At 48.5% G+C, this 23192-nt stretch overlaps 1 protein-coding gene and 1 long non-coding RNA gene across 3 annotated transcripts in view; one reads left to right on the forward strand and one right to left on the reverse strand.

Moving 5' to 3' along the window:
- Nucleotides 1-7371: 7371 nt before the first annotated feature.
- Nucleotides 7372-23192, reverse strand: part of LOC116627270 — an 80339-nt gene continuing 64518 nt past the window's right edge. Inside the window, exons 2-3 of the long non-coding RNA XR_004298465.1 lie at nucleotides 8346-8434; nucleotides 7372-7988 (exon numbers count right to left, since the gene is read on the reverse strand). This is a non-coding gene — a long non-coding RNA (uncharacterized LOC116627270). The remainder of the gene's footprint in view (nucleotides 7989-8345; nucleotides 8435-23192) is intronic.
- Nucleotides 11642-22356, forward strand: S100A10 (S100 calcium binding protein A10). Of its 2 annotated transcripts, none has more exons than XM_032396996.1 (3): nucleotides 11642-11727; nucleotides 19124-19276; nucleotides 21956-22356. In XM_032396996.1, exons 1-3 carry the CDS (start codon nucleotides 11701-11703, stop codon nucleotides 22115-22117), a joined length of 342 nt encoding a protein of 113 aa, XP_032252887.1. In that variant the 5' UTR covers nucleotides 11642-11700; the 3' UTR covers nucleotides 22118-22356. The 2 variants fall into 2 exon arrangements, with proteins under 2 accessions (XP_032252887.1, XP_032252888.1); XM_032396997.1 differs by lacking the exon at nucleotides 11642-11727 and adding an exon at nucleotides 11901-11988.

Here is a 23192-nt window from a genome sequence, read left to right on the forward strand (position 1 = left end):
TATATATATATATATATATATATATATATATATATATATATATATATGCCAAAAATAAGGATAACTACTATGAAGGGATAAAAAATGACTCTAAAAATGAAAAATAAAAATGTTTTTTAAAAAAGGGATTGACAAGATGTTGGTTGAAAAAGGGAAAAAGAAAAATTAAAAAAAAAAAAAAAAGACAGTTAAAAAAAAATTAACTTTGAAAGACTAAAGAATCATGGTAAAAAAGCCATGAATTCTATGTGCAGTATTCCCCTAGTGCTGGAGTTTTGCCATTCTCATTGATCGGTAAACTTGGTCTTGGCTGGCTGTTCTCGCTGATCTTCTGGGGGAGGGGCCTGTTGCCGTGGTTCCCAAATGTCTTTGCCGGAGGCAGAATTGCCCCGCCCTTGCCAATCGGGGCCAAGTCATCTGCTCGGGTTTGCTCTCGGGAGCTTTTGTTCCAAGCTCTCCGTACAGCTTTGGAGGACGACAGTGAAAATGGCGGCCTCCCAATATCCATCCTGGAGGAGCCAAGAACTCAGGGTCCCGCTCCTCAGTGAGCCCCCAGAGAAAAGCAGTCAGTCACTCCCGTCTCCCCGGTCTCCGGCCACACTCCATGCTCACCCGGCCTGTGACCGAGCGTTTCTATCTCTGGCACATGACCCCGTGTGGAGTGTCCAAACCCAGCAGATCCCTGCGGTGAGCTCCCGCGCCACTCCTCCCGGGGGAGGAAGGGGAGTCTCTCCGGATCTGCCGCTTGTTGGGTCCCTGCTGGAGGAGCAGTGGCCCGACTGTGCCGCGGATCACGGTTTATGGCAACCCCGAGCTGAGAGCCCACGCCTGGGCTCCGTCTCTGCAGCCGGCTTCCCTGCTCCGATACCTGGGAGCTCTGCCGCACTCAGGCACCCCTGGTCTTTCTGTGACCCCGAGGGTCCTGAGACCACACTGTCCCTGCGAGGGTTCCACCCCCCGCTTAGCCACTGGAGCGACGTTCCTCAGCAGAGCAGACTTCTAAAAGTTCCGATTTTGTGCTCCGCGGCTCTATCACTTGCCAGAAGCGGCCGACGGAGGCCCCCTCCCCCGCCATCTATCCTCCTGAATATCACCTCCGATTCACTTCTCCGCACGTCCTACCTTCCAGAAAGTGGTCGCTTTTCTGTTCAGAGAGTTGCTGCTATTCTTTTCTTTGATCTCCTGTTGAGTTCGTAGGTGTTCAGAATGGTTTGATCCCTATCCAGCTGAATTCCTGAGACCAGACAAAATCCATGTCTCCTACTCCTCCCTCTGTTTTCCATTTTTCTATCAATGGATACAGATCATTTTTTTCATCAGAAAGACACACATAAGTATTAAACTTTCAACATTCCTCACAGTATTCAAAATAAAGTTCAAGTTTTTTCCCTCAGCACCGGAGGCTCTTTGTGATCTGGCCCTTCAAGGATTCCATGTCCTGATCTCCTGTAACCTCCAAACACATAGCACGTATAACCACCAAACCTTCCAGATCATCTATTATTTCTCCAGATGTCTCTGCCTGACTCCCTCATTCCCCCACCTTCCTAACCTGGAGAGCTCAGACTCATCCTTCAGATTAGCCTCCAGTGGCTCCCCCTGCAAGAAGCCTCCCCTCTATGCCCCTGCTCTCTGCTCTGCACTCCAGCAACAACCAAAGGCGCCTCGGCCATGATGCTTTTCACCTTGACGTGCTGTTTTGTCCCTAGACTGGGATTCCTGAAGGGAGAGACAATGTCTTTATTTCTGGATCCACGGCATTTAGACAATGTCAGGCATAAAGTTGGCACTCAATAACTTTCTGAATGAATATACCAAAATGATCTATAAAATGTAATGAGTTTCCCAAATATTGGTTATTGTTATCCTCATTCTGAAAATAAACAGCTTCAGAGAGGTGAAGTGACTTGCCCTAGGTCTCAAAGCTAATAAGTGGGAAAACCTGAATTCAAACCTCATTTTTCTAATCCTCTTTCTACTTCACCACAGCTGCTACCATTAAATATTAACAAGGAAAAAACAATGTTATCGTGGGTTGGGTCAAGTTGATGGACAGCTGTCTCATACCGGAAGTTTTCCTGTCATTAACAGACCTTGATGACACATCTACCGTTAACTTTTAAGAACAGGTAAGCTGAGAAGCATGAATGTGTTTTAAAATATGAAGGGCTTTAACTCTTATCTGCTAGAATAGGTGACAGATAGTAAATCCGATCTTTCACAAAGAGAAGTTGGGCACACTGAGCTGGGCTATAGGGGCTCTCCCAGCAGTCCATCCTCAGGTGTCCCAGCAGCTCCAAGCCAGGGCCGCTGTCCTCAGCAGCCCGTGTTGACCAGTGACTTACACTCCCCGCCAACATCCCCCGTATTCTGCTCAGAAGACACAATACACCAAGACAAATCTGTGTCCCCAAGGAACCTACAGGCTCTGAGGGAGACAGGCAACTGCACAAGCAATTTCTACACCCTGTGATAAGGGCCAGGAGGTGCAAAGGGAGGCCCGAGGACCAACACCCAGCCCCAGTCTGGGGGGATTCAGGGAGGCGTCATGTTGGAGATGACATCTGACCAGAACCTTGAGGGTGCCTGGCTCTGCAATCAGCCGGTACTTCCACCTTCTGATCCCCCTTCACTGTCTTCCCCCGCAGCCTGTCTCCTCAGCTGCAGCATGAATTCCTCTCAAGCACAGAACTGCTGCCTTCATCCCTGCATTCCCTGAAGCACCTAGCCCTGCAGCTACGTCCTGCTTTCCAAATGCCAGTATGATGCTCTCATCACTGAACTGAGCCTGGCCAGGAAAACCTCTGCAGGCACCAGGCATCCTTCCAGGACCTCAGCCTGACTACCAGCATGTGCAGGAAGCCACGGGGCCCTGTCCAAGGAAGCAGGCTCTGTGCAGCGACAACTGGGAAAGCCAGCGTCTACACACTCTCCCAAGTCACCATGCCAGGGGTAAGTCCAACAATTTGAGACTAATCACAAAGTAGGTCATTTCCACCTGGAATCCCACCAGCACCTTGTTCAGCACCTTCCTTCCCCAACCAGTGTCTCCACCCTGTGTGTGGCAGGCACCACAGTGATACAGGTGCCCGGCTGCACCCTCCTGCCCACTATCACCACCACCATTTGAATTCAGGCCTGCATCATCCCCACCATCATCTTCTGGCTCCCACTCTCCCTGTTCCTAGTTGGCGACTCCAGCTATTGTGGTTTATTGTTCTGCAAATTAAATCTCTAGCCTGGAGTTCAAGCTAGGCCTTCCCCCCACCCAAGCCTTTTGCCAGTTGCACTTACTGTTTCCCCAAATGTGTCCTGACGTTCGCCCCTCTGTAGTTCTGTTCCTCCTACCCCCTGACTGCCCTCCTCTCTGTACGTGTTCCACGTGCTACATCAATGCCCATCAGAGGGGACAGCACCCAACCTTCAAGGCTCACTTCAAACCCTGTGTCTCCCACAAGTTATTCCTAAGGGTCCTAGCCAATAGCGAGCCTACTGTTCTGAATCCTACCGGGTTACGGTCTACACTTGTGCAACACTGGCCACACACAGGACCTCCCATCAGAGCTACTCAGGAACGCTGCTCCTGTTCCTGCCTAGATTCCGGTTATATTCCGAAGCAGCTACAGTCCTCGTTGTTGCTCTACCCAAAGAAAGGCAGAGAGGGGTGGTGGCAAGAGTGAGGCTTCGAGACTAGGCTTAGTGTGGGTTCTGACAGGGCCATAATATGCTCTTAGGTAAATTATTTAAGTTATTTAATCCTGCCCCTTATTCTACTGGGGCCACGCTGAAAGAAGCACCCACCGCAGCGGAGCTACTCGCTCCGCAGCCACCAGAGGGCCCCACAGCACTAGCTGGGAAGCAAGGACACACCCTCTCCCCGCGCAAATCCCCGAGGGCGCCCCACTGCAGCTTCCCCTTGCTTCCAGCCCGGAAACCCCAGAGCTAGCTGCTGGCTGACGCTGACATCAGTTCTGACTAAGCAACCAGCTTTTGTTTTTCTTTTTTTTAAGATTTATTTATTTATTTGAGAGAGAGTGCGCGTGCGCTCGCGCAGGGAGGGGCAGGAAGAGGGAGAGAGAGAAATTTTAGCAGATTCCTCGCTGAGCTCTGAGCCGGAGGCAGGACTCTATCTCACAACCGCGAGATCACGACGACCCCCGAGATCACGACGACCCCCGAGATCACGACCTGAGCCAGCCGAAACCAAGAGCCGGACTTTCAGCCGACTGTGCCACCCAGGGGCCCCCAAAGCAGCCAGCTTTCCACAAAGGGTTTGACTCACCAGGGCCCCATAGGTCTGAGCCCTCCCCAGCCACATTCCAGTATCACCAACGAACACACAGTCTCTGTGGCTTAAACAACTTTTTTTCATACAGGCCCCAGAATTTCTGCCTGGAGCACCACTTGCTCTCAAGTGTTAATAAGGGGAAAAGGCCTGCATATGAGACTGGCCAAAATTATAGCCCATGAGAAGTAGCTCTCCCCCTGCAGAGTTTGCATCCAGCACCAAGCATTCTTGAGATTCAGACAAGCTGGTGTTCTATTACTTAATTCAGGATCTTTTTTTCTTCCTCCTTGCAAGAAACCAGGTAAATCAGGGTCTCTCCTGACGAGAAAAATGGAAAAGGAAAGCTAAAATTCCCAGATTTTTCTTTGTCGTCCACCCCAACCCATAACACAAGTGGATTCACAAGCTTTTTTTTTTTTTTTTTTTGGGATTTTTTTTTTTTTTTATTTGAGAGAGAGAGAGAGAGAGAAAGGGGGGAGGGGCAGAAGGAGAGAGAGAGAGAATCTTAAGCAGACTCTGTGCTGAGCCCAGAGCCTGACTTGGGGCTCGATCTCACGATCTCATGATCATGAGCCTGAGATCACCTGAGCCAAAACCAAGACTCAGATGCCTAACCGACTGTGCCACCCAGGTGCCCGATTCACAAACTTATAACAGATTTTCATTTAGGTTTTGATTGTCTCTTTTGGAGTGTTTACTAAGAGGCTGTAATATCCAGGAAAAAAAATTTTTTTAAGATTTATTTATTTATTTGACAGAGACAGACACAGCGAGAGAGGGAACACAAGCAGGGGGAGTGGGAGAGGGAGAAGCAGGCTTCCCGTGGAGAAGGGAGCCCGATGCGGGGCTCGATCCCAGGACCCCAGGATCATGACCTGAGCCGAAGGCAGACGCTTAACGACTGAGTCACCAGGTGCCCTTCCAGGAAAATATTTTTAAATAATTATAAGACCTGGAGCACCTGGGTAGCTCAGGGTCCTGGGATCGAGCCCCGTGTCCAGCTCTCTGCTCAACAGGGAGTCTCCTTCTCCCTCTCCCTCTGTGCTTGCTCGCTCTCTCTCTCAAATAAATAAAATCTTTAAAAAAATAATAATAATTATAAGACCTTGAGGGGTTGGTTCCTACCATCAGGATGGCTGCACATAAATCACCTCATATAATTCCCATAATAATTACTCCCCAGGACAGGCATTTAAGGAATTTCATAGACGAGGAACAGAGGGCATAAAGACATGCCTGCCCATGGCACAAAGCAACCCTGCAGCAGAGCCAGGATTCCATACAGGCCCGTCCGGCTCCAAGCCATCCTCCGTTTAGTAATAAGTATGATTAACATGAGTGTGGCGCTTCCCATGTGCCAGGCACTCAGCTAAGCATTTATATGCATTTTCTCATTTATATTTGCAACATTCCTGTGAGGCAGGTACTAAGATCAAGTCCCTTTTCCAAATGAGAAAACTAAAATTTGGAAAGCTTAGGTGGCTAATGCGAGGCACAGAAAATAGGACTGACCTCAAGTCTGTGCTCTTAACCACCATGTTAAGACCTAGCAAATTGTGCCTTCTACCTCATGTCCTGTCACCCTCCCCTCTGCTCCCCACCATGCTGCAGGCTCACTTCCCCTGCCCACCTCCCAGTCTCTGCACTTGCTTTTCCGTCCACAGGGTAAGCTTCCTCCTAGCCCCTGCTCTATGTGCAACCCTGGTTCCTCGTCTTCCTCTAAGTCTTCAGTGTACTCTTCCATGACTTTTTTTCAAGATTTTATTTATTTATTTGTTAGAGAGAGAGAGAGAGCACAAGCAGGGGGAGTGGCAGGCAGAGGGAGAAGCAGGCTCCCCACCGAGCAGGGAGCCTGATGAGGGGCTCCATCCCAGGGTCCTGGCATCATGACCTGAGCTGAAGGCAAACGCTTAACCCACTGAGCCACCCAGGCATCCCTCTTCCCTGACTTTTTACCTAAAACATGTCCTCTTCAATTTTACTCTCATTCGGACTCTTGCGTTTCCCATCATGGCCCTCATTACAACCTACCACAATTTTTATATTAGTTTAGCTTTCTCCTTTACTTGTATTTTGTTTGTCTTTCCCAGTAGAATGTAAGGCCTCGGAAATTTGTCTATCTTGGTCATGGACGTAGCCACAGTACCCAGACCATACCAGGTATTGGAAGGTGCTCAGTTAAAAAAAAAGAAGAAGGCGCTCAGTGAATATCTGATAGATTATAATCATTAGAATTTGCAGCTCACCTACAGAAGAACCAGGTAGTTTCCAACCCCCAACTAAGAGTTCTGTGTTTAAAAGGAAGGAAGGAAGGGAGGAAGATAGGCAAGCTACAGTCCTTCAGCTTTTGCTGCCCCACGAGATAAGTTAGCACAGCAAACACAGCCTCTGTGGAACCCTCCAGTGCCCTGGAGGGAAGACTGCTCAAAGGCGTTTGCCCACGAATCACACACTACAGACCCCGAGCCCTGCTTGGCCTCCCTAGAGCTTTTGCTTCACGGAGGGAGGGACCACACAGAAGCTGGCCACTGTGCAGAACCCGCTGCCTGCTGGGCACAGCTGGTGCCTTCATGGTCACTCACTGCTTCATTTTTTTCTGTCACCCCAGAAGATCGGTGTCTCTCCCTATTTTACCCAGAAGGAGACTCAAGTTCACAGTGGTGTGATGACCTGCCCGGAGCCTGGCAGCTGGTAAGGGGGTAGCCACTCACACTCCTTTAACATTCTTCAGTGATTCCCTGTTACCTTCAAAAACAAGCTCGAAGCTCCTTAGAAGAGTATTTCAGGTGCGCCAGGAAAGGCACCTCCTCTCAGGACTGGGGCAATTCCTGGGATAGAAGCACTACTCCACAATTCCATGCTCTGGCACGTGCTTTTCCCCCGTCTGCCCCCACACAATCGAAGCCCGACTTGTCTATCCCAAGAAAATAAACAGGTGGGCAAAGATGTTTATTCAAAGGTAGTCCTATTGTATATCATTATATATGGCAGTAAAAAGAAAAACAACTGGTAACAACCTAAATGTTCAAAAACTACGGAAAAGGTTTAGTAAATTACATTTCCCTGTTTAGGGTGTCCACACTTGGGGGTTTGTTGTTTTGTTTTGTTTTCTGGATTGCCAGCAACTCGTCTTGGCCAGGCAGCCATACATCTGTGGTTTTGGAGGACCACGGTGACTCCTCAGGGCTCCTTCACTGACAGATGAAGTGTTCTTTTGCTACAACTACGATTCACAGCAGTAACAGTTTCTGGGCAAACAGAACGTGGAGCTAGGCTGCATGCAGTTTCCCTGCGCTACAGGCACAACTTGATACACACGAAGAGACAAAAAGGTGTACGTATCTACCAGACCTGGGCAAACTGTGCCTCGTGAGGCTCCAACAGAGCCTCGGGACGGAAGCTGGTTCACTCGAACATGCCACAATGCTGCCGTGTGATCAGTATAATAGTGTAACTCTTATGTGCGCCACTTAATCTTTCTGAGTGTGCTGCCAAAATTCCTAGCACTCAAAAGAATGCCATTCTATCTGTTAGGGTTATGCTGTAACAAGTAAACCCCCAAATTCCACAGTTTTCTTTCTCACCCACATAACTGTTCCAGCGAAGCTGTGCCTAGTTAGCAGGTGGTTTTCCTCCACTCAGTGATTCAGTAACCCGGGCTCCTTCAGCTGTGATTCTTCCAACCCTAAAGCCTCAGCATCTAGCAGAGGGAAAGAAAAAATGTGGTAAAGTCACCTCTTAACCAATTTGGTCTGCAAGTGACACATCACTTCCAGTTCCATTCAGCGGGTGCCTGGTCAGAGTCCCACCTAAGTGCAAGAGGTGCTGGGATCCTAACTCCCGGCTGAGTACTCCTGTCCACTCTGACAGGAAGAGCACACAATTCTGGTGAACAGGCCACCCTCTGGGCTGCAGCTACAAACCCCAAAAAGTTAAGAACCACCGGGTAATGGGTTTTGTGCCCACCCTGAGAAGAGGGACAACTCCCACTGCTGCCTCAGTAGTGGAACGATGTCCCCTGCTCCTAGCATTTAGTGTACTAGAACATACCACAGACCTGGTGGAAAGCTTCAACATTGCCTTCTCTTCGCTCCAGGGACCACACTGAGTCAGGCCTCTGTTCCCATTCCTTGGATGGCTGTTAATCTAAAAAATAAAACTACCAGTTATTTTACCAGCAAATATGGGCTTATTTGGGAATAGCAGAGAATTACAAACTGAGACAAGCAAACGTAGGCAAGTCAGGAGAACAAAGGAGGACTGCTCTTTTATAGAGGAAATTGCAAGTTCACAGGCACTATTATAAACATCAAGTCCATTCAAGTAAACTGGGAATGTGAAGGGTAGTGGCTTTTCATTGGCTGAGTTGTGACAGTCTCTCATTGGCTGGACTGTGCTAGAAAGCCTTCCTCCCTCCCGCCTGGATAGTAAGTAGTATCCACCCGCAAGGTCCCTCTCTTCCTTTTGGGTCTGCAATTGATGAGCCCTAGGGCATGAGAGCTCCCCCTGCTGGCTTCCTGACTCCACTTTAAACAAGATTTTCTTTTATTGATTTTTCACAGAGCCATCTGTTTCTTTCTGCACAGCTCCCCTTCCCCCTGCTACTCTACCATCCTTGCTGGGCAGCTCTGGCTCAGGCACTGCTGCCTGATCTGATTGGTTGTCACTAGGTAAACAGAGTTGGCTCCACTGTATGCATGTGGTTTACAAGGCATGACTACTTTCTCAAGAAAGAATGGCCTAGGGGGGCCTGGGTGGCTCAGTCGTTAAGCGTCTGCCTTCAGCTCAGGTCATGATTCCAGGGTCCTGGGATCGAGCCCCGCATTGGGCTCCCTGCTCAGCGGGGAGTCTGCTTCTCCCTCTCCCTCTGCCTGCCACTCCCCCTGCTTATGTCCTCTCTCTCTCTCTGTCTGATAAATAAACAAAATCTTTAAAAAGAAAAAGAAAGAACGAACTGCCTGGTACAACCTCTTCTAGAGGGAGATTATAATAAGCATGGTAGATACATGGGACTTTATGGACCTACCAGTACGAAATTGTAGAAAGCTGCACAAAGGCAGAGATAGCAGCCATCCTACTGACCATTTTCACCACTGCGTCCTCAGCACTTAACAGGGTTTCAGAAACCCAGTTCCCTCCGTCTTTGGAGCCACAGCTACTAGGACCTGGGGGGTCTCAGAGTCTGGCACCAGCAACCAGGAGAAGAGAGCAGAGAAGCTACAGTGTAGTTGAATGGGGAAAAAAAAAGAATGAGTGAATGAATGAGCATGTTCTTGACAATATTTAATGACAGAAAATAGTAAAAAGAAAAGAGAGAAAAAGAAAGAAAGAGAGAGAGAAAGAAAAAGAAAGAAAGAAGGAAAGAAAGAAAAGAAAGAAAGAAAGAAAGAAAAAGAAAGAAAGAGAAAAGAGAAAAGATAAAGTATTATGGAACAAAAATAGAACACATAATTCTATAATCAGTGTGATCACAATTTAGAAATCTCACATCAAAAGCAAAAAAAAAAATTTATATTTTTGACAATCTTCAGCACTTCCTACCCCTTCACTAAGTAACTACCACCCAACCCACCGATGGATTTACTAGCAGTTGTCACAATGGCTACTGTTCGCCAGTTCCGGCTGATGTCTGACAACTCTTCAGGGAAACGTGGATGTGCTCCCTTGGGGTAGAGAAGGCTTCTGAGTTCTTTCTTCCTATTGCATTGCATCTGGAGCTTTTTCTTTGCTGCCCACTTTTTTGGTGAGCAAGTTTTATGTTTGGGGAGAGGTGGGAGAGACAGCCTGGATCCAGATCCATTGCCTCAATTCATTTTTTCTGAATTTGCTTTAGGGACCAAATTTGAGAATGCCCTCTGGGTTCAATTTTTTAAAATCCCCCTCTGTCCCCCCAAATCCCCAAATTACAAATACGTGCGTGCGTGTAAGCATGTGCGCACACACACACACACACACATATATAATAGATGTATAAAAAGACTAGAAAACACAGAAATGTTTATCTTTGGTTCATAGGTTTACAAATAATTGTATTTTCTTTTCCATACATTGGTATATTTTCCAAACCTATAATAAGAATACAACCTGTTTTATAATCAGATTTAAAAGTCACAATAAGTGTCATTGTTACTTTTAAAACATCAACCAAACGTTGCCTCCTCCAGGAATTGTTCTGTGACCACTTGGAGTCAACATTCTCCAAGTATCCCCTAGTGTCCTCTACCATTCACTGGGGGCACCGGATTTTAATTGTTTGCTTATCTACCTTCCAACTAGATTGGAAGCTCTTTGAGGGAAGAAACTGAATGCCCAGGGCCTGCCATATATACTGAGCATTCGTAAAGGTCTGTGGATCAAATGAAGAAATCAAGTAAGTAAGAGTATACAAACTCAGGTGTTCTCATTCTAAAACCAGTTGCATCTTCCCTGGGACTAACAGGATCCAGGATTTTCTCCACTCTTGACTATAACCTGGGGCCTGGGAAAAACTTGGGAAGCATATGGCAAGATTTTTAAGAACTCCCCCCTAAACAGTCACCACGAGGGTTGCAGGAACCCAGCGTGAGTGAGAATTGAAATCCAAATTGGGTTTTCCTAGCAAGAGCCAAGATTAGTCACATGGTAGCACCTGGAGGATTCCCCGACTCTGCTCATTCCTTTAGGATCACTCACTCCACTCCTCCCAGGACCTCCCCTGGGAACAAAGGAAAACCCAGAACTTGGGACTGGGCCCTTTTCCACCAACAGCTGCTAGTAGTTTGCATTTAACCCTAAACAGCAGTTAAAATAAATGGGGGGAGGAGGGAAACACTGTGCATCCACTAGAAACACTTAGGTTTTCTCTAAATTTCTTCCAGAAATTTCTCCTACAGGGCTTCGAGAACCAAACAGGCCAATTACAGGACAGAAAGGAGGCTTAGGAACTTTGGTCTTGACTTTGGTCAACCACAGCTGAAGCTGCACTGTCCACCACGTGGAGCCATACACACTGAGGGGTCAATCCCTTGTTCAACAAAGGGTTCATGTGGGAGCCGACTAGCCAACAGCACCCTTCATCCCCCCCACCCCCCGCGGGGCAAGCACAGGCAGGGCTTCTCCCCTAGACCTAGGCGGACGGGCACAGGCCACGAAGACCCTCCGGACTCACGTCCTGGGCCTAATCTGAGAATACGACACCTTGGCGGTCGTTAGGACTCCACGTGCCCTCCCTCCCTGCGGTACCGTCCAGTCCTAGCCCCGTAGGTTACCGAAGAGCCGCCTACATCTGGTTCTGGGCCAGCGCGCCCCACCCGCAGAACCGCTGGATTCTTTGATTTCCTCGCGCGCTCACTCTCTAAACCAAACCCGAGAGGAAGGACACGGCCCAGGGTGGGGATGTCCTGAAATATCCGAGAGCTCTCGAGTAGGAAGCGATGTTCACAAGAATGCTCTCGGGCGAGGTGAGAGCGGGTGGAGGTCCGCGCGCTGCGGCACCGCGGGGAGGGTGTGTGCCTGCGCGGGGCGTGGGGGGGGACAGGAAGAGGAGGGCGGGGGAAGGGGTGGGGTGAGCGCGGCCCGGACACCGGCCCAGGCTCCTCCTGCCTCCCCCTCCCCCCCACTCCCCCACCCCCGCCCCGTACTAAGGCTTCCAGCCCTTCGCGCTCCGCTCACTGGCCGTGCGTCCCAGCCAACCAATCGTCCCCGCCGCGCCTCAGGCCAAGGTGAGTTCCGCCCGCCGCTCCCCGGCCGCTCCCCAGCCCCGACCCGGCGCCCGGGGAAGCCCCCCATCGGCTGCCCGGGCTTCGCGCGGTTGTTCCGGGCGCCGGGGGCTGTTGGGTGTCCACTTCTCAGCGCCCTGGGCCACACCCGGGCGAGGCGGGCAGCGCCCCTGCCCTTGATCCTCGCGGACTGGAGGAGGGGCGCTCGTCCTTTATTCCAGGACCGCGGTGTCGGCGCCCCGGAGCCTGTGCTCTCTCCTCCCTTTCCGTTTCTCCTTACTCCCACTTTTCCTACTTTTCCACTAGTCCCCCGAGTTATCCGAAGCCCCGCTTCTCGCCCCTTCCTGGCTGGCCTGTTTCTCTGTGGGCTCCGGCTGCGGGCTGACCTCCCGCAGATGTGTGTGAGCTGGAGGGCCCGAGCTGGACGGGTTGGAGCTGGCGGACTCCCTTCCTCAAGGGCACTGCTCAGTCCCTCGCCCAGATGCTTCAGGTTGGGCTTCCTGTTGTTTGTGTGTAGGTGTGTTTGTTTTCTTTATAAAGCTTGGCTAGCCCGCGGTGGCGGAGAGGGGAATATAGGACGGGATTTCCCTCCCGAAAGGATTCCCTTCTTGCGATCTTCATTAAACAAGTGGAACTATAAAGAGGGGAAGAGCAGCCTTGACGAAAGACCTCCCAACCCAGATTAACCTGGCCCCGTGCAATGAGACACAGATAGACTTGCCGTTGGTACCGGGTCACAACTTGAGCTTAGCCAAAGGAATGCGGCTTTCTCGAAGCCTGGACACTGCTTACTGTCCAGTTAGACTCTGGCTAATTGACTCCGCCAAGTTGGGTGGGTGGGGCTGGTGAGAAAAGCCGATTAAAGCCGAGCAGCTACAAGATAGGCAGAGCAGAGCCCTAGGCCAGACCCTGAGATACATCAAGCCCACCCCCCCTTCCCTCCCAAGGGGAGCTGGGAGCATCGTGCAGGGCCTGGCCAGCACAAAGGGCTCCCAGATTCTCCTAGTGCAGGCCCGTGACTCAGCTGTGAGACCATGTGGGTGTGGCCCCAATGGTGCCAGATACTCTCTGCAGATGGTTCCGACAGAACACTCCCTGAAGGAGAAGGGGAACTGTGCCATCTCAGAGGGCATTTTCCAAGAGGAAGTGAGTCACCGGGACTGGCCAGCTATCTGAAGGAGAGGTTTCTTGACTGAACTGCGGGTGAGGGCAGCAACTGGATTGGCAGGGCCATGGTGAGACGCACCACTGTTGGGGGATTGGGCCGTGTGCCTGCTGGCAGGCTGCCACAGCTTTAGGTGTGAGGTAGCTCTTCCGGTTGATGTTTTTAGCAGTTGCTGCAGGTTTCCACCCCCACCCCCCTGCAGCTTGAGTTTCCAAACTGCTGCAGTGGATCTTTATATGCTGCGCTTCAGGTGAGGCCAGGCTCATGGAAACACCCTGACAGTGATCTTTGCCTCCAGCATGCAAGCCAGTTGCAAAGGATAATACCAGAGGCTGGGGCAGAAATGAGTTCATATAACTCATGTGAAATTTCTTCATCAGCCCGGCCCTCACAGATTCCTATCCTGTTTCTATTTAATTGTCTCTCCTCGATGACATATATGCTTTCCTTGACAGCCAGAAGCTACTTTCTTCATCATTGTCCTTGACCCACCATTTGAAGTTTCCTATTTCAGTTCTTCAAGTCTTCTTGAGGGTGTACTGGCCACAAAGTACACTGATTTCTAGGTGATGCTCTTCCCTGGCTTTTCTTGCAAACAATGTCAGATGGGCCCTTTTCCTCCCGTGTCTGGCCTTTGACCAGTCCCCCAAGCAGCCACCCCAGTGAAGTCAGGCCTTGGGCTGGGTGGGGCTGAGACTGGGTGCCTCCCTGCTTTCCAATGAGAGTTCCAAAAATGTGGCTTTTTTAGAGTACTACCCACTTGGTATGCCCTTGGATACAGCCCAGTATTTCAAAGTTGAGGGAAACAATGGAATCTTTTCAGGGTTATGATGTATAAATTAGCATTCTGAGTGCTGGGAAAGCTGGAATGAAGTTTTAGCATCTTTCTTAAGCTTTTCATTTTCCTGGAGACTCAACAATTTAGAAATCTCACACCAAAAGCAAAAAAAAAAATTTATATTTTTGACAATCTTCAGCACTTCCTACCCCTTCACTAAGTAACTACCACCCAACCCACCGATGGATTTACTAGCAGTTGTCACAATGGCTACTGTTCGCCAGTTCCGGCTGATGTCTGACAACTCTTCAGGGAAACGTGGATGTGCTCCCTTGGGGTAGAGAAGGCTTCTGAGTTCTTTCTTCCTATTGCATTGCATCTGGAGCTTTTTCTTTGCTGCCCACTTTTTTGGTGAGCAAGTTTTATGTTTGGGGAGAGGTGGGAGAGACAGCCTGGATCCAGATCCATTGCCTCAACTCATTTTTTTCTGAATTCTCTTTAGGGATCAAATTCAAAAATACCTTCTGTGTTCAATTAAAAAAAAAAAAAAAAGGTTTTTGCTTTTTTCTTTTCAAAATCTCCAAGGCAAAAGGAAGGAAACCTCAAACACATTTTTAAATAACAGATGTTTTGACTGTCCCCCTGCCAATTATTTTCTGGGTGGGCCATAAGAAAACTAGGGTATAGACAAGACACAGAAGAGCAAAGTAAATCAGACCTCTTGCTCTTTAAAAGTGTCCTTTTTGAAATTACGGTCTGAATCTGGGCATGGGTCCAGAGCAAACATCTGGGACTGCTCAAGAGCAGACACTTTTCTAAGGAGGCCTCCTGCTCCCTGCTACTCCCAGGAGAATCAAAATGTACATTATTGTCACTTTCATTCTCACCACTTCATTGAGCAGGCTGTGGGAGGGCAGGGTGCTCAAGGAACCCACAATCTAGTGGGGCAAGAATCAGAAACACAATTAGCTAAAATTCAGGATATATTTTTAAACAGTATGCCATTAGCTGGTGAACTCCCCAAAAGCAAGCACCATGGAGAGAGAGAAAGAGTGTGTGCGAGCACGCGTACCAGCCTCACATCAGGGATGGGCACAGCAGGTGCTCAGGGTAGGAGGACCAGAAATGGAAAACTTAATTCCCACCACTGTGACTAAATTTGTGGAGTCCAAAATTCTTTTCTGTAGAGAAAGCTACACGGAGAAAGACTACAGAGTTCTGAGCCTCCATCTTAAAGACCTCTTACCCAGGCAAGCAGGTAGGGAGGATACACAGACATCGGAATAAAATGACTCAATAAAAAAATGAAAGAATGATGAGGTAGTTAACAGCCTATGGAGCTCACAGTGAGAACCAAAACACAAGAAAACAGCAGGAGTGAGAAGAGAAAGAGAAGTCATGTTCAGGGTCCGGCCAGACCTGTTTAGCAGGACGCGTTTTTTTCCTGCACTCATGGAATGTGCTTTCCTCTGTACCCTACTGTTCCATTTACAGGCAGCCCCTGTGGGCCCCTTCCCCAACTCTTCCAGCTTCACATCCTTCTGCTGAGGTCTGAACTACAAGGTTTTCAGTCCAGACCTGGGTGGTCACACCTGCACTTCAGGTCCTGCCAAGGGGCTTGTCTGATTTATTCATTCACTCATTTAGCAAATGCTTATCATGTGGCTCATAGATAGAACAGAATAACTCAGTTTTTAACCTAGAGGATCTTAAATCTGAGAGAGAGACAAACAGCTGAAAGAGTAAATGGATGGAGTGTTTCAGGTGCAGGACTGGGTTGTCCTGGGTACAGAGAGGATGCTGCCACCTCTCAGCCCCAGGCCCAAGGCACCCCAGCAAAAATGGAGCAGAGCGTGTCGCAGGATTGGAGGGATGGAAGCGCCAGATTCAGGTCCCTGAACTTCCTACTCTAGCTACCAACGGTCAGCCCTGCAGCCTGCCCCACCCAAGAGGGGAGGGCCGCTGACTCTGGGGCGAAGAGCTGCACTTGGGGAACGAGCTCCGTGACTCATCCACTAGCTAAGAGAACAGTTCTAATCACAACTTTTCCCCCTTTTCCTTCATCTTACTTTAAAACCAGTGCACTGGCTCCTCCTTCCAAACAGAATAATTTGCTCATAGCCATGCTCAGTGCTCTCTGGGCACCGGTTCCTGATGAGACTGTGGGCATCTCCTCTGGTTTTCAAAGCCATTCATCTCTAAGAACTCCTGGCTAGTCACTGTTCTGCATTCTTTTTTCTTTTTTTTTTTAAGATTTTATTTATTTATTTGACGGGGCGGGGGGGGGGAACACAAGCAGGGGGAGTGGGAGAGGGAGAAGCAGGCTTCCCGCTGAGCAGGGAGCCCGATGCGGGGCTCGATCCCAGGACCCCGGGATCATGACCTGAGCTGAAGGCAGACGCTTAACGACTGAGCCACCCAGGTGCCCACTGTTCTGCATTCTTATTACAAAAGGTCTACCTGACAAATAGGGAGTCAGCTGGCTACTGTACTTACAGCCCATTTCTTAAATAAAACGGTGAGGGGGAGATGGGGGACCCAATGGGGCAGGCATGTGGCTTCAGAGAGGAATACTTCGTAATGAATGTGGACAAGGAGGGGTAGGACTGGAGTGACCCGAGACCTGAGCGAATGTGGGTTAGACTGGCCTTACTCTCTTGAAGAACATATTCAAGGGTGGCCAAGATCTCCTGCTTACAACTTGTATCTCTTAGAAGTTCCTAAATTAGCCTGTTCTCCCATTATAGGGGTCCTTACCGTGCTGTGTCCCCTTTCTTAGTTCTCTGGCTTTGCAGTGCACTTTCCCTCTGCTCTGCTCTGTGCAGAAGGTGACCTGGGTGTCCGGCAGCCAGTACCAATTTTGGCATCTTTGGGAATCGGTGTGAAGTACCCTACCACTCTGAGCTTAGACACAGGTTTTTTCATACTTCTGGTCACTGACTCTTTTCCTGAGTTATTTCAGAACTGGAGTGGGATCCCACATCTTTCTCCCGTAGGTGACTCATTCGGCTCAGTTCTCTTAAATTGCTGGACTTCCAGAACAATCCAGGCAAGGGCAACTCCATCTAAGCGCCATGGGTTGCCATCGACAACCACAGGGGCTGTGTAGGAAGGGAGGGAAAAGGGTGTGGCTCCCCTGGAATTCATCTCACAGTGGACCTTGAAGCATTAATTTGCTGATCTCTCCAAGAGAACTGCCTTTCAGATGAATCATACCAGAGTCTGGCGTGTAACATTCTCTAGAATAGCACATTCTTTGGCATGCTGGTTCCTGCACTTTTCTGGGGATTAGGGGGTAGAATTTACAATTCGTAAGTGTAATTGCTCAATCCCCATGGTCACCAACTAACTCCACCTTCTCCTCCGTAAAAGATATTTAGAAATCTGTGAACACAGATCCACCGGCAGCAGGAACCAGACCGAAATCATGTTTCTGGTTTCTCTGGGCACTCTTCAGCCAGGGAAGGTGCCGGCCTCTTGGTCAACCTGTGCTCAAAACCTGTTCCCGTGACGTGGGGTTTTGGGGGGCTTATTTTTTTTTTAAGATTTTATTTATTTGATAGAATGAGAGAGAGCGCAAGCAGAGGGAGCAGCAGAGGGAGAGGGAGAAGCAGACTCCCCACTAAGTAGGGAGCCCTATTCGGGGCTCCATCCCAGGACCCTGGGATCACGACCTGAGCAGAAGGCAGCCGCTTAACTGACTGAGCCACCCAGGCTCCCCTTTTGGAGCTTTTTTGGTTTTTTGTTGTTGTTTGTTTTTGGAGTGGTATACTACAGTCTCCATTCAAGCTCACCTGTTTTCTATCCACTAGTGTGATCTTAGGTGATGTCAGCCAAAACTACTCTGTTCTGGCCAAAGCATTCCTTCCAATTAAGCCAGAATCCACTGAGCTCCTATTAAATACCAGGCACTGGGTCTTGATGCGGCACATGCCCCCAGGTCTTTATACCTGAATATAATGATCTGACATGTTTCCTTTCCCTCCTTTTAAACACTTTCTGATGGAAAGTTCTTGCTCTCCCACTGTGCCCCAGACTCAGAGTGGCTCTTCTGTGCTTCCTGCCAAAAACTAGGTCCCCAAAGGAGTTAGGGATACACTGTTACTTGTTCCTTTTCAAGAAACTAGATAATGAGCTTTGGGTAGCTTTGAGAAACTGCACTTTACTACCAGAGATGCAAATGTCTGTATTGCAAGCAGTAACAAGTTCAGACCTTTAGTAGAGAATACACACCCAGCAGAGAAAATTCACTTGTAAGCAGATTTCCATTTTTCTTTTCTTCTTTTTCTTTTTTTAAGAGAGAGAGAGAGCACATGCATGGCAGCGGGGGTGGGGGCAGGCGCCTTGCAGGGGGAGAGGGAGAGAGAATGCTAAGAAGATACCAGCTGGGGCGCCTGGGTGGCTCAGTCAGTTAAGTGTCTGCCTTCAGCTCAGGTCATGATCCCAGGGTCATGATCCCACATCGGGCTTGCTGCTCAGGGGGAAGCCTGCTTCTCCCTCTCCCTCTGCTGCTCCCCGCAGCTTGTGCTCTCTCTCTCTCTCCCTCTCTCTCTCTCAAATAAATAAATAAAATCTTTTAAAAAAAATAAAATAAAAAGAAGACTCTGCACTGAGCAGAGCTGGATCTCACGACCCTGAGATCACAACCTGAGCCAAAACCAAGAGTCGGACACTCAGCCAACTGTGCCACCTAGGGGCCCTGTTAGCAGATTTCTAAAAAACTTACACTGAATCAGGTTTCCTAGTTAAGCTTGGAGGGTTGAAGTTTTCAATATTAACCAGGCTTGACTGTGTGGGTTGTTGGTATTCAGACGTATCTAAGAGTCCCATGTACCAGTGCCAAGAGAAAAGATGAAACCTCTGCTCTTTCAGTAGGTGCTTTGTCAGTTAAAAAGAGGGACACTGACCTTGCTTTTCCAAATGATTAGAGTTTTTATTCCTCATTAGGTGATTTATGCAGAATTAGTGGACAACTAGACAAATTCCTCATTCAGAGCATCAGTACCTGAGGTGCCCATTTCCATCAGCAGGAGGCCCAACACCTGGGATGAACTGGGCCTTAGATTCATTGAACGTTAGAGCCGGAAAGGGTCACATGGATGACCTAATGACTTTCCTTCCAGTTACCCACAGAAGACTGGCAATACGTGTGGCTTAAAAGTTCATGTAAACTCTTTCTTTACATCTTTTAAAAGGTTTCAACAGACTTCACCAAAATGCCGTCTCAAATGGAACATGCCATGGAAACCATGATGTTCACGTTTCACAAGTTTGCTGGGGATAAAGGCTACTTAACAAAGGAGGACCTGAGAGTACTCATGGAAAAGGAGTTCCCTGGATTTTTGGAAGTAAGTACTGAATGGCCCAGAAAGAACCAGACACGAACCCCAGTGTTTCTAGCCCTGGTGGCTTTTCCTTCCCCTTTTCATCCCTTCCCTGCAGAGGCCACTAGCAGAAAGGTGTCTTTGTTCCTTTGTTTATTAAACATTATTGAGTGCCTACTGTTTGTGAGATATAGAAGGGGAAGCAGAACGTAGAGAAGACACAGTCCCTGCCCTCAAGGAGCTTACGATTTGGAGGTGAAACAAGGCTGCACACATATAACCACAAGACAGCCGTTGAGACAGAGATGGAGAAAAAAGGCCTCTCACTGGAGAGTCATCAACCAGAAAGTGGCAACCGCAGGTCCTAAACCTGGCACTGGAGATGCCGCATTCTGGTCACATCCACTCCGAGCAATTTGCATCTCTTCCTAAGTTGCTTCAGATAAAGCCTTTTTAAAAATATGTGTCCTGCTCTAATCTATAAAGAAATGGTGTCGAGCATCTGCTGAATGAGAGCCAAGCATGACTCCAGGAATCACTGCTTTCCGCACGGAAAATGCTATGAGAACACAGGAACACAGCTTGAGTCCCACAGACTGAGGGGCCCATCAGGACTAGGAGAGGACTCTGCCATCAGCTCAGACACCTCACTCAAGACATTAGGCCACAAGGCACAGTTGTCCTTTTACATGGTAGGCCCTCAAGACATGGTTGTGGTATTTAACCGAAGGGGAAATGTTGCTTGACAAAATTCTAGCGTGAAATGCAAGCCCTTCTCTCCCTGCCATTACTGTGGTCATTTGAAAGGATCGTTACTGGGGCGCCTGGATGGCTCAGTCAGTTAAGTGGCTGTCTGCGGCTCAGATTATGATCCGGGGGTCCTGGGATCGAGCCCCACATCAGGCTCTTGCTCAGTGAGAAGCCTGCTTCTCCCTCTGTCTCTGCCTGCAGCTCTGCCTGCTTGTGCTCTCTCTCTGTCAAATAAATAAATAAAATCTAAAAAAAAAGGAAAGGGAAGAAGGAAAGGAAGGAAGGAAGAGGATCGTTACTGTGAATGCGGTAGAAAACTGCATTAGCCTCTAACGGGTGAAGGGAGATGGTGGTAAAGGGCTGGGTCCTGTGTCTTGTCATCTGCCTGGTGGTTAGCACATTCGTCAAGCCCCTGCCTCCTGACTCCGTAAAGACGGGGTTTTACAGTACGCTCTGATTTCCATGTCATCACCACCAGTTAAGTAAACAGAGACCAGTAGCCCAGCTGCCTTCTCACAGCTGCACTTACCACAATGCTAGGCCAGAAGGGGGCAGAATACGCTGTTGTTCTGCTTTTGTACATCCTCTGATAACAGCCCCAGACCAGGAGTTAGAAGATCTGGCTTTGTCCTAACACTGGGCAGGTGGCTTTGGTTTCTGGGCCTCGGTTCCTGCCCCTGTAAATGAGAGGGCTGGACACGATTACCTCCACACTTCCGCTCTCTGCGATCCTTCCAGGCAAGCATAAAATGCGGGTTCATTATAAGCCTGCCCATTACACAAAGGCATTCTCCGCGTACTAAACCCTGCATAAAATGCAAAGCGAGGATGAACATCATGTGAGACCCAGACCCTTTCCCCCTGAAGGCGTTGCAGCATGAGAAACATAAAGGGTGTACGGAGTACGGAGGACCAAACATGGTGGTGTCATTTACTCCAGGCATGGGTCCTAATTCCAGGCACACCCACACCTGCTGCTCTGACAGAGCATTTTGTTTCTAAAGTTGACCCTTGTGTCATCCAAATTGCACTCCTTCTGACCACAGCCAGGAAGCCAGGGGTGAAGCCAGAATTAACTGAAACCCACCTGAAGTGGATGCAGCCCCACAGAGTGAGTCGCAGTTGATGGCTTAGGACGGAGTTTTCAGTCCTTAAGTGGGAAATGCTGCTGCTTTAGCCTAGGGGGTCTCTGGGTGCAGGGTGGAAACATCCAGCCCGAGACGCTGAGCGTGAGTTCCCTCACTCGTGTACACAACCAGTAGAAGTATAGAGACTTTCCCTGAACACCTTAACACCTCCAGAGGGCCACATCTCCCTCCCTGGTTGATGGTCTGGCCCCTGTAGGAGCAGCCACGCTTCCCACTTCTAACCATCCTCACTAGGAACAGGAGTGATCTGAAACTTACTCCCTAAATTATCTTACGCCATCTTTTCTTACAGAGTTTCCCTTTTCAAGGATTTGACCACGTTATCAGAAACAAGCACTTGTTAAGAGAATGTAGGCTGACACTGCAAAAAAAAAAAAAAATGGGGGTTCTTAGGCAGAATCCTGTGATTTCGAAAATTGTAGAAACGGCTGAACTAGAAGCAGAACAGGTCAGAGGTCATGCCAGGTTCACAGTGGCAAATGCGGTGGACTGAGAATTAGGAGGCCTGGTCTAGCTTCTCTGACATGAATCCTCCTCTTCCTTGAAATAGGCAGTTCCTAAGATCCCTATAGTTATATGAAAGGATACCACGGAAACTTCTTTCCTAGCTTAATAATTTGAATTTACTGAAATGCTCCCTCAAGGCAGAAAAATACATTTAGGTGACCTCCAAAGATCACTTACAACCTACAACAAGAGTTCAGATAATTGGAAGATTATATTAATGGTTGTCAACAGGGCAAATCAGAGAAGCTTGTCACAGTAACCACTGACCGATATTTCTTGCCTTTGTTCTTTTTTTTAGAATCAAAAAGACCCTCTGGCTGTGGACAAAATAATGAAGGACCTGGACCAGTGCCGAGATGGCAAAGTGGGCTTCCAGAGCTTCTTCTCGCTAATTGCTGGGCTCACCATCGCATGCAATGACTATTTCGTAATACACATGAAGCAGAAGGGAAAGAAGTAGGCAACATGAGCAACACTCCCACCCACCCAATGAGAGTTCTCCCGAAGGGTCTCTTTAGGAATCTGTCCCACAGCTTCACCCTGTATAAACGATTCCATGAGCAGATCGGGACCCTCAGAAAATGTACAAATAAAATCCAACCCCCATTTGAGAAGCAGAGAAAGTCAGATAAGCTTTTGATTTTTATATTGCTTGTACCCTCTTAACCTCAATAAACAAATTCCTTTTTTAGTTCCTCACTTGATGGAATGTTTGTTCCTTCTTCAGAAATGCTTCGTCCCTGCTTCATTCCCGAAGAGCCTGCGTGCCCTTGGGCAGCCGGCGCACCACAGAGTGGGCAAAACGGGAAAGCGCTCTCCTTTCAGGCTTGGAGTCTGACTTCCCTGATTGATCCGCCCTTGGAGCTGTGTCTAGCTGAAGGACCAAAACTCCAAGGTTTAAGAGAAGGCACTTCTAGAACATATCCCAATTTTACCATTACTGAGCACGTCTCATCTAGTTAAGTCAGAGCCTTTCCAACAAGCACTTTGAATGCCTGAGATGTCAGAGTCCAATTTTCATTGCAAAGTTTCGGCAAATTCTCAGGTAAAAATAAGTCCATAAGACAACTGATCAAAAAACAGAGTCTGGTGTGATGCTTCAGTAACAACAACACACTAACATATGTTGAGTTGTCACGAGATGTCATGACTGAATTGAGATGGCAGGAAATAGGCTAGCACAACTTACAGAATGGGGTAGTCCTTTTCTGTTGAAAATGAAGTGCCAGTACTAATGTCTTAAAAAACAGCAAGATGTTTCTCCCAGCCCGGTCTGTGCCTGTTGCAAGCTTCAGCATATGTGCATTATGTGCTATGTATGCTATACCCTGCTTTTATGGAGAGATGATGTATGAATTGGCACATGAAATTGTTCCAATTAAATAGGTCAGTGAAGATGGAAACATTTGTTCTTATGATTGGACACATCAACATAATTCTGGGGAAAAGCTCAGTATGAGGTCGTCCATCCTCACAAGGAAAAGCATGCAAAAGGGAACAGGGTAGTCCAAAACTAGCTTTCGGAAAAAGAAATC

This window comes from Phoca vitulina, unplaced genomic scaffold, assembly GCF_004348235.1.
Source record: "Phoca vitulina isolate PV1807 unplaced genomic scaffold, GSC_HSeal_1.0 scaffold96, whole genome shotgun sequence".
In the NCBI taxonomy this organism is placed as follows: domain Eukaryota; kingdom Metazoa; phylum Chordata; class Mammalia; order Carnivora; family Phocidae; genus Phoca; species Phoca vitulina.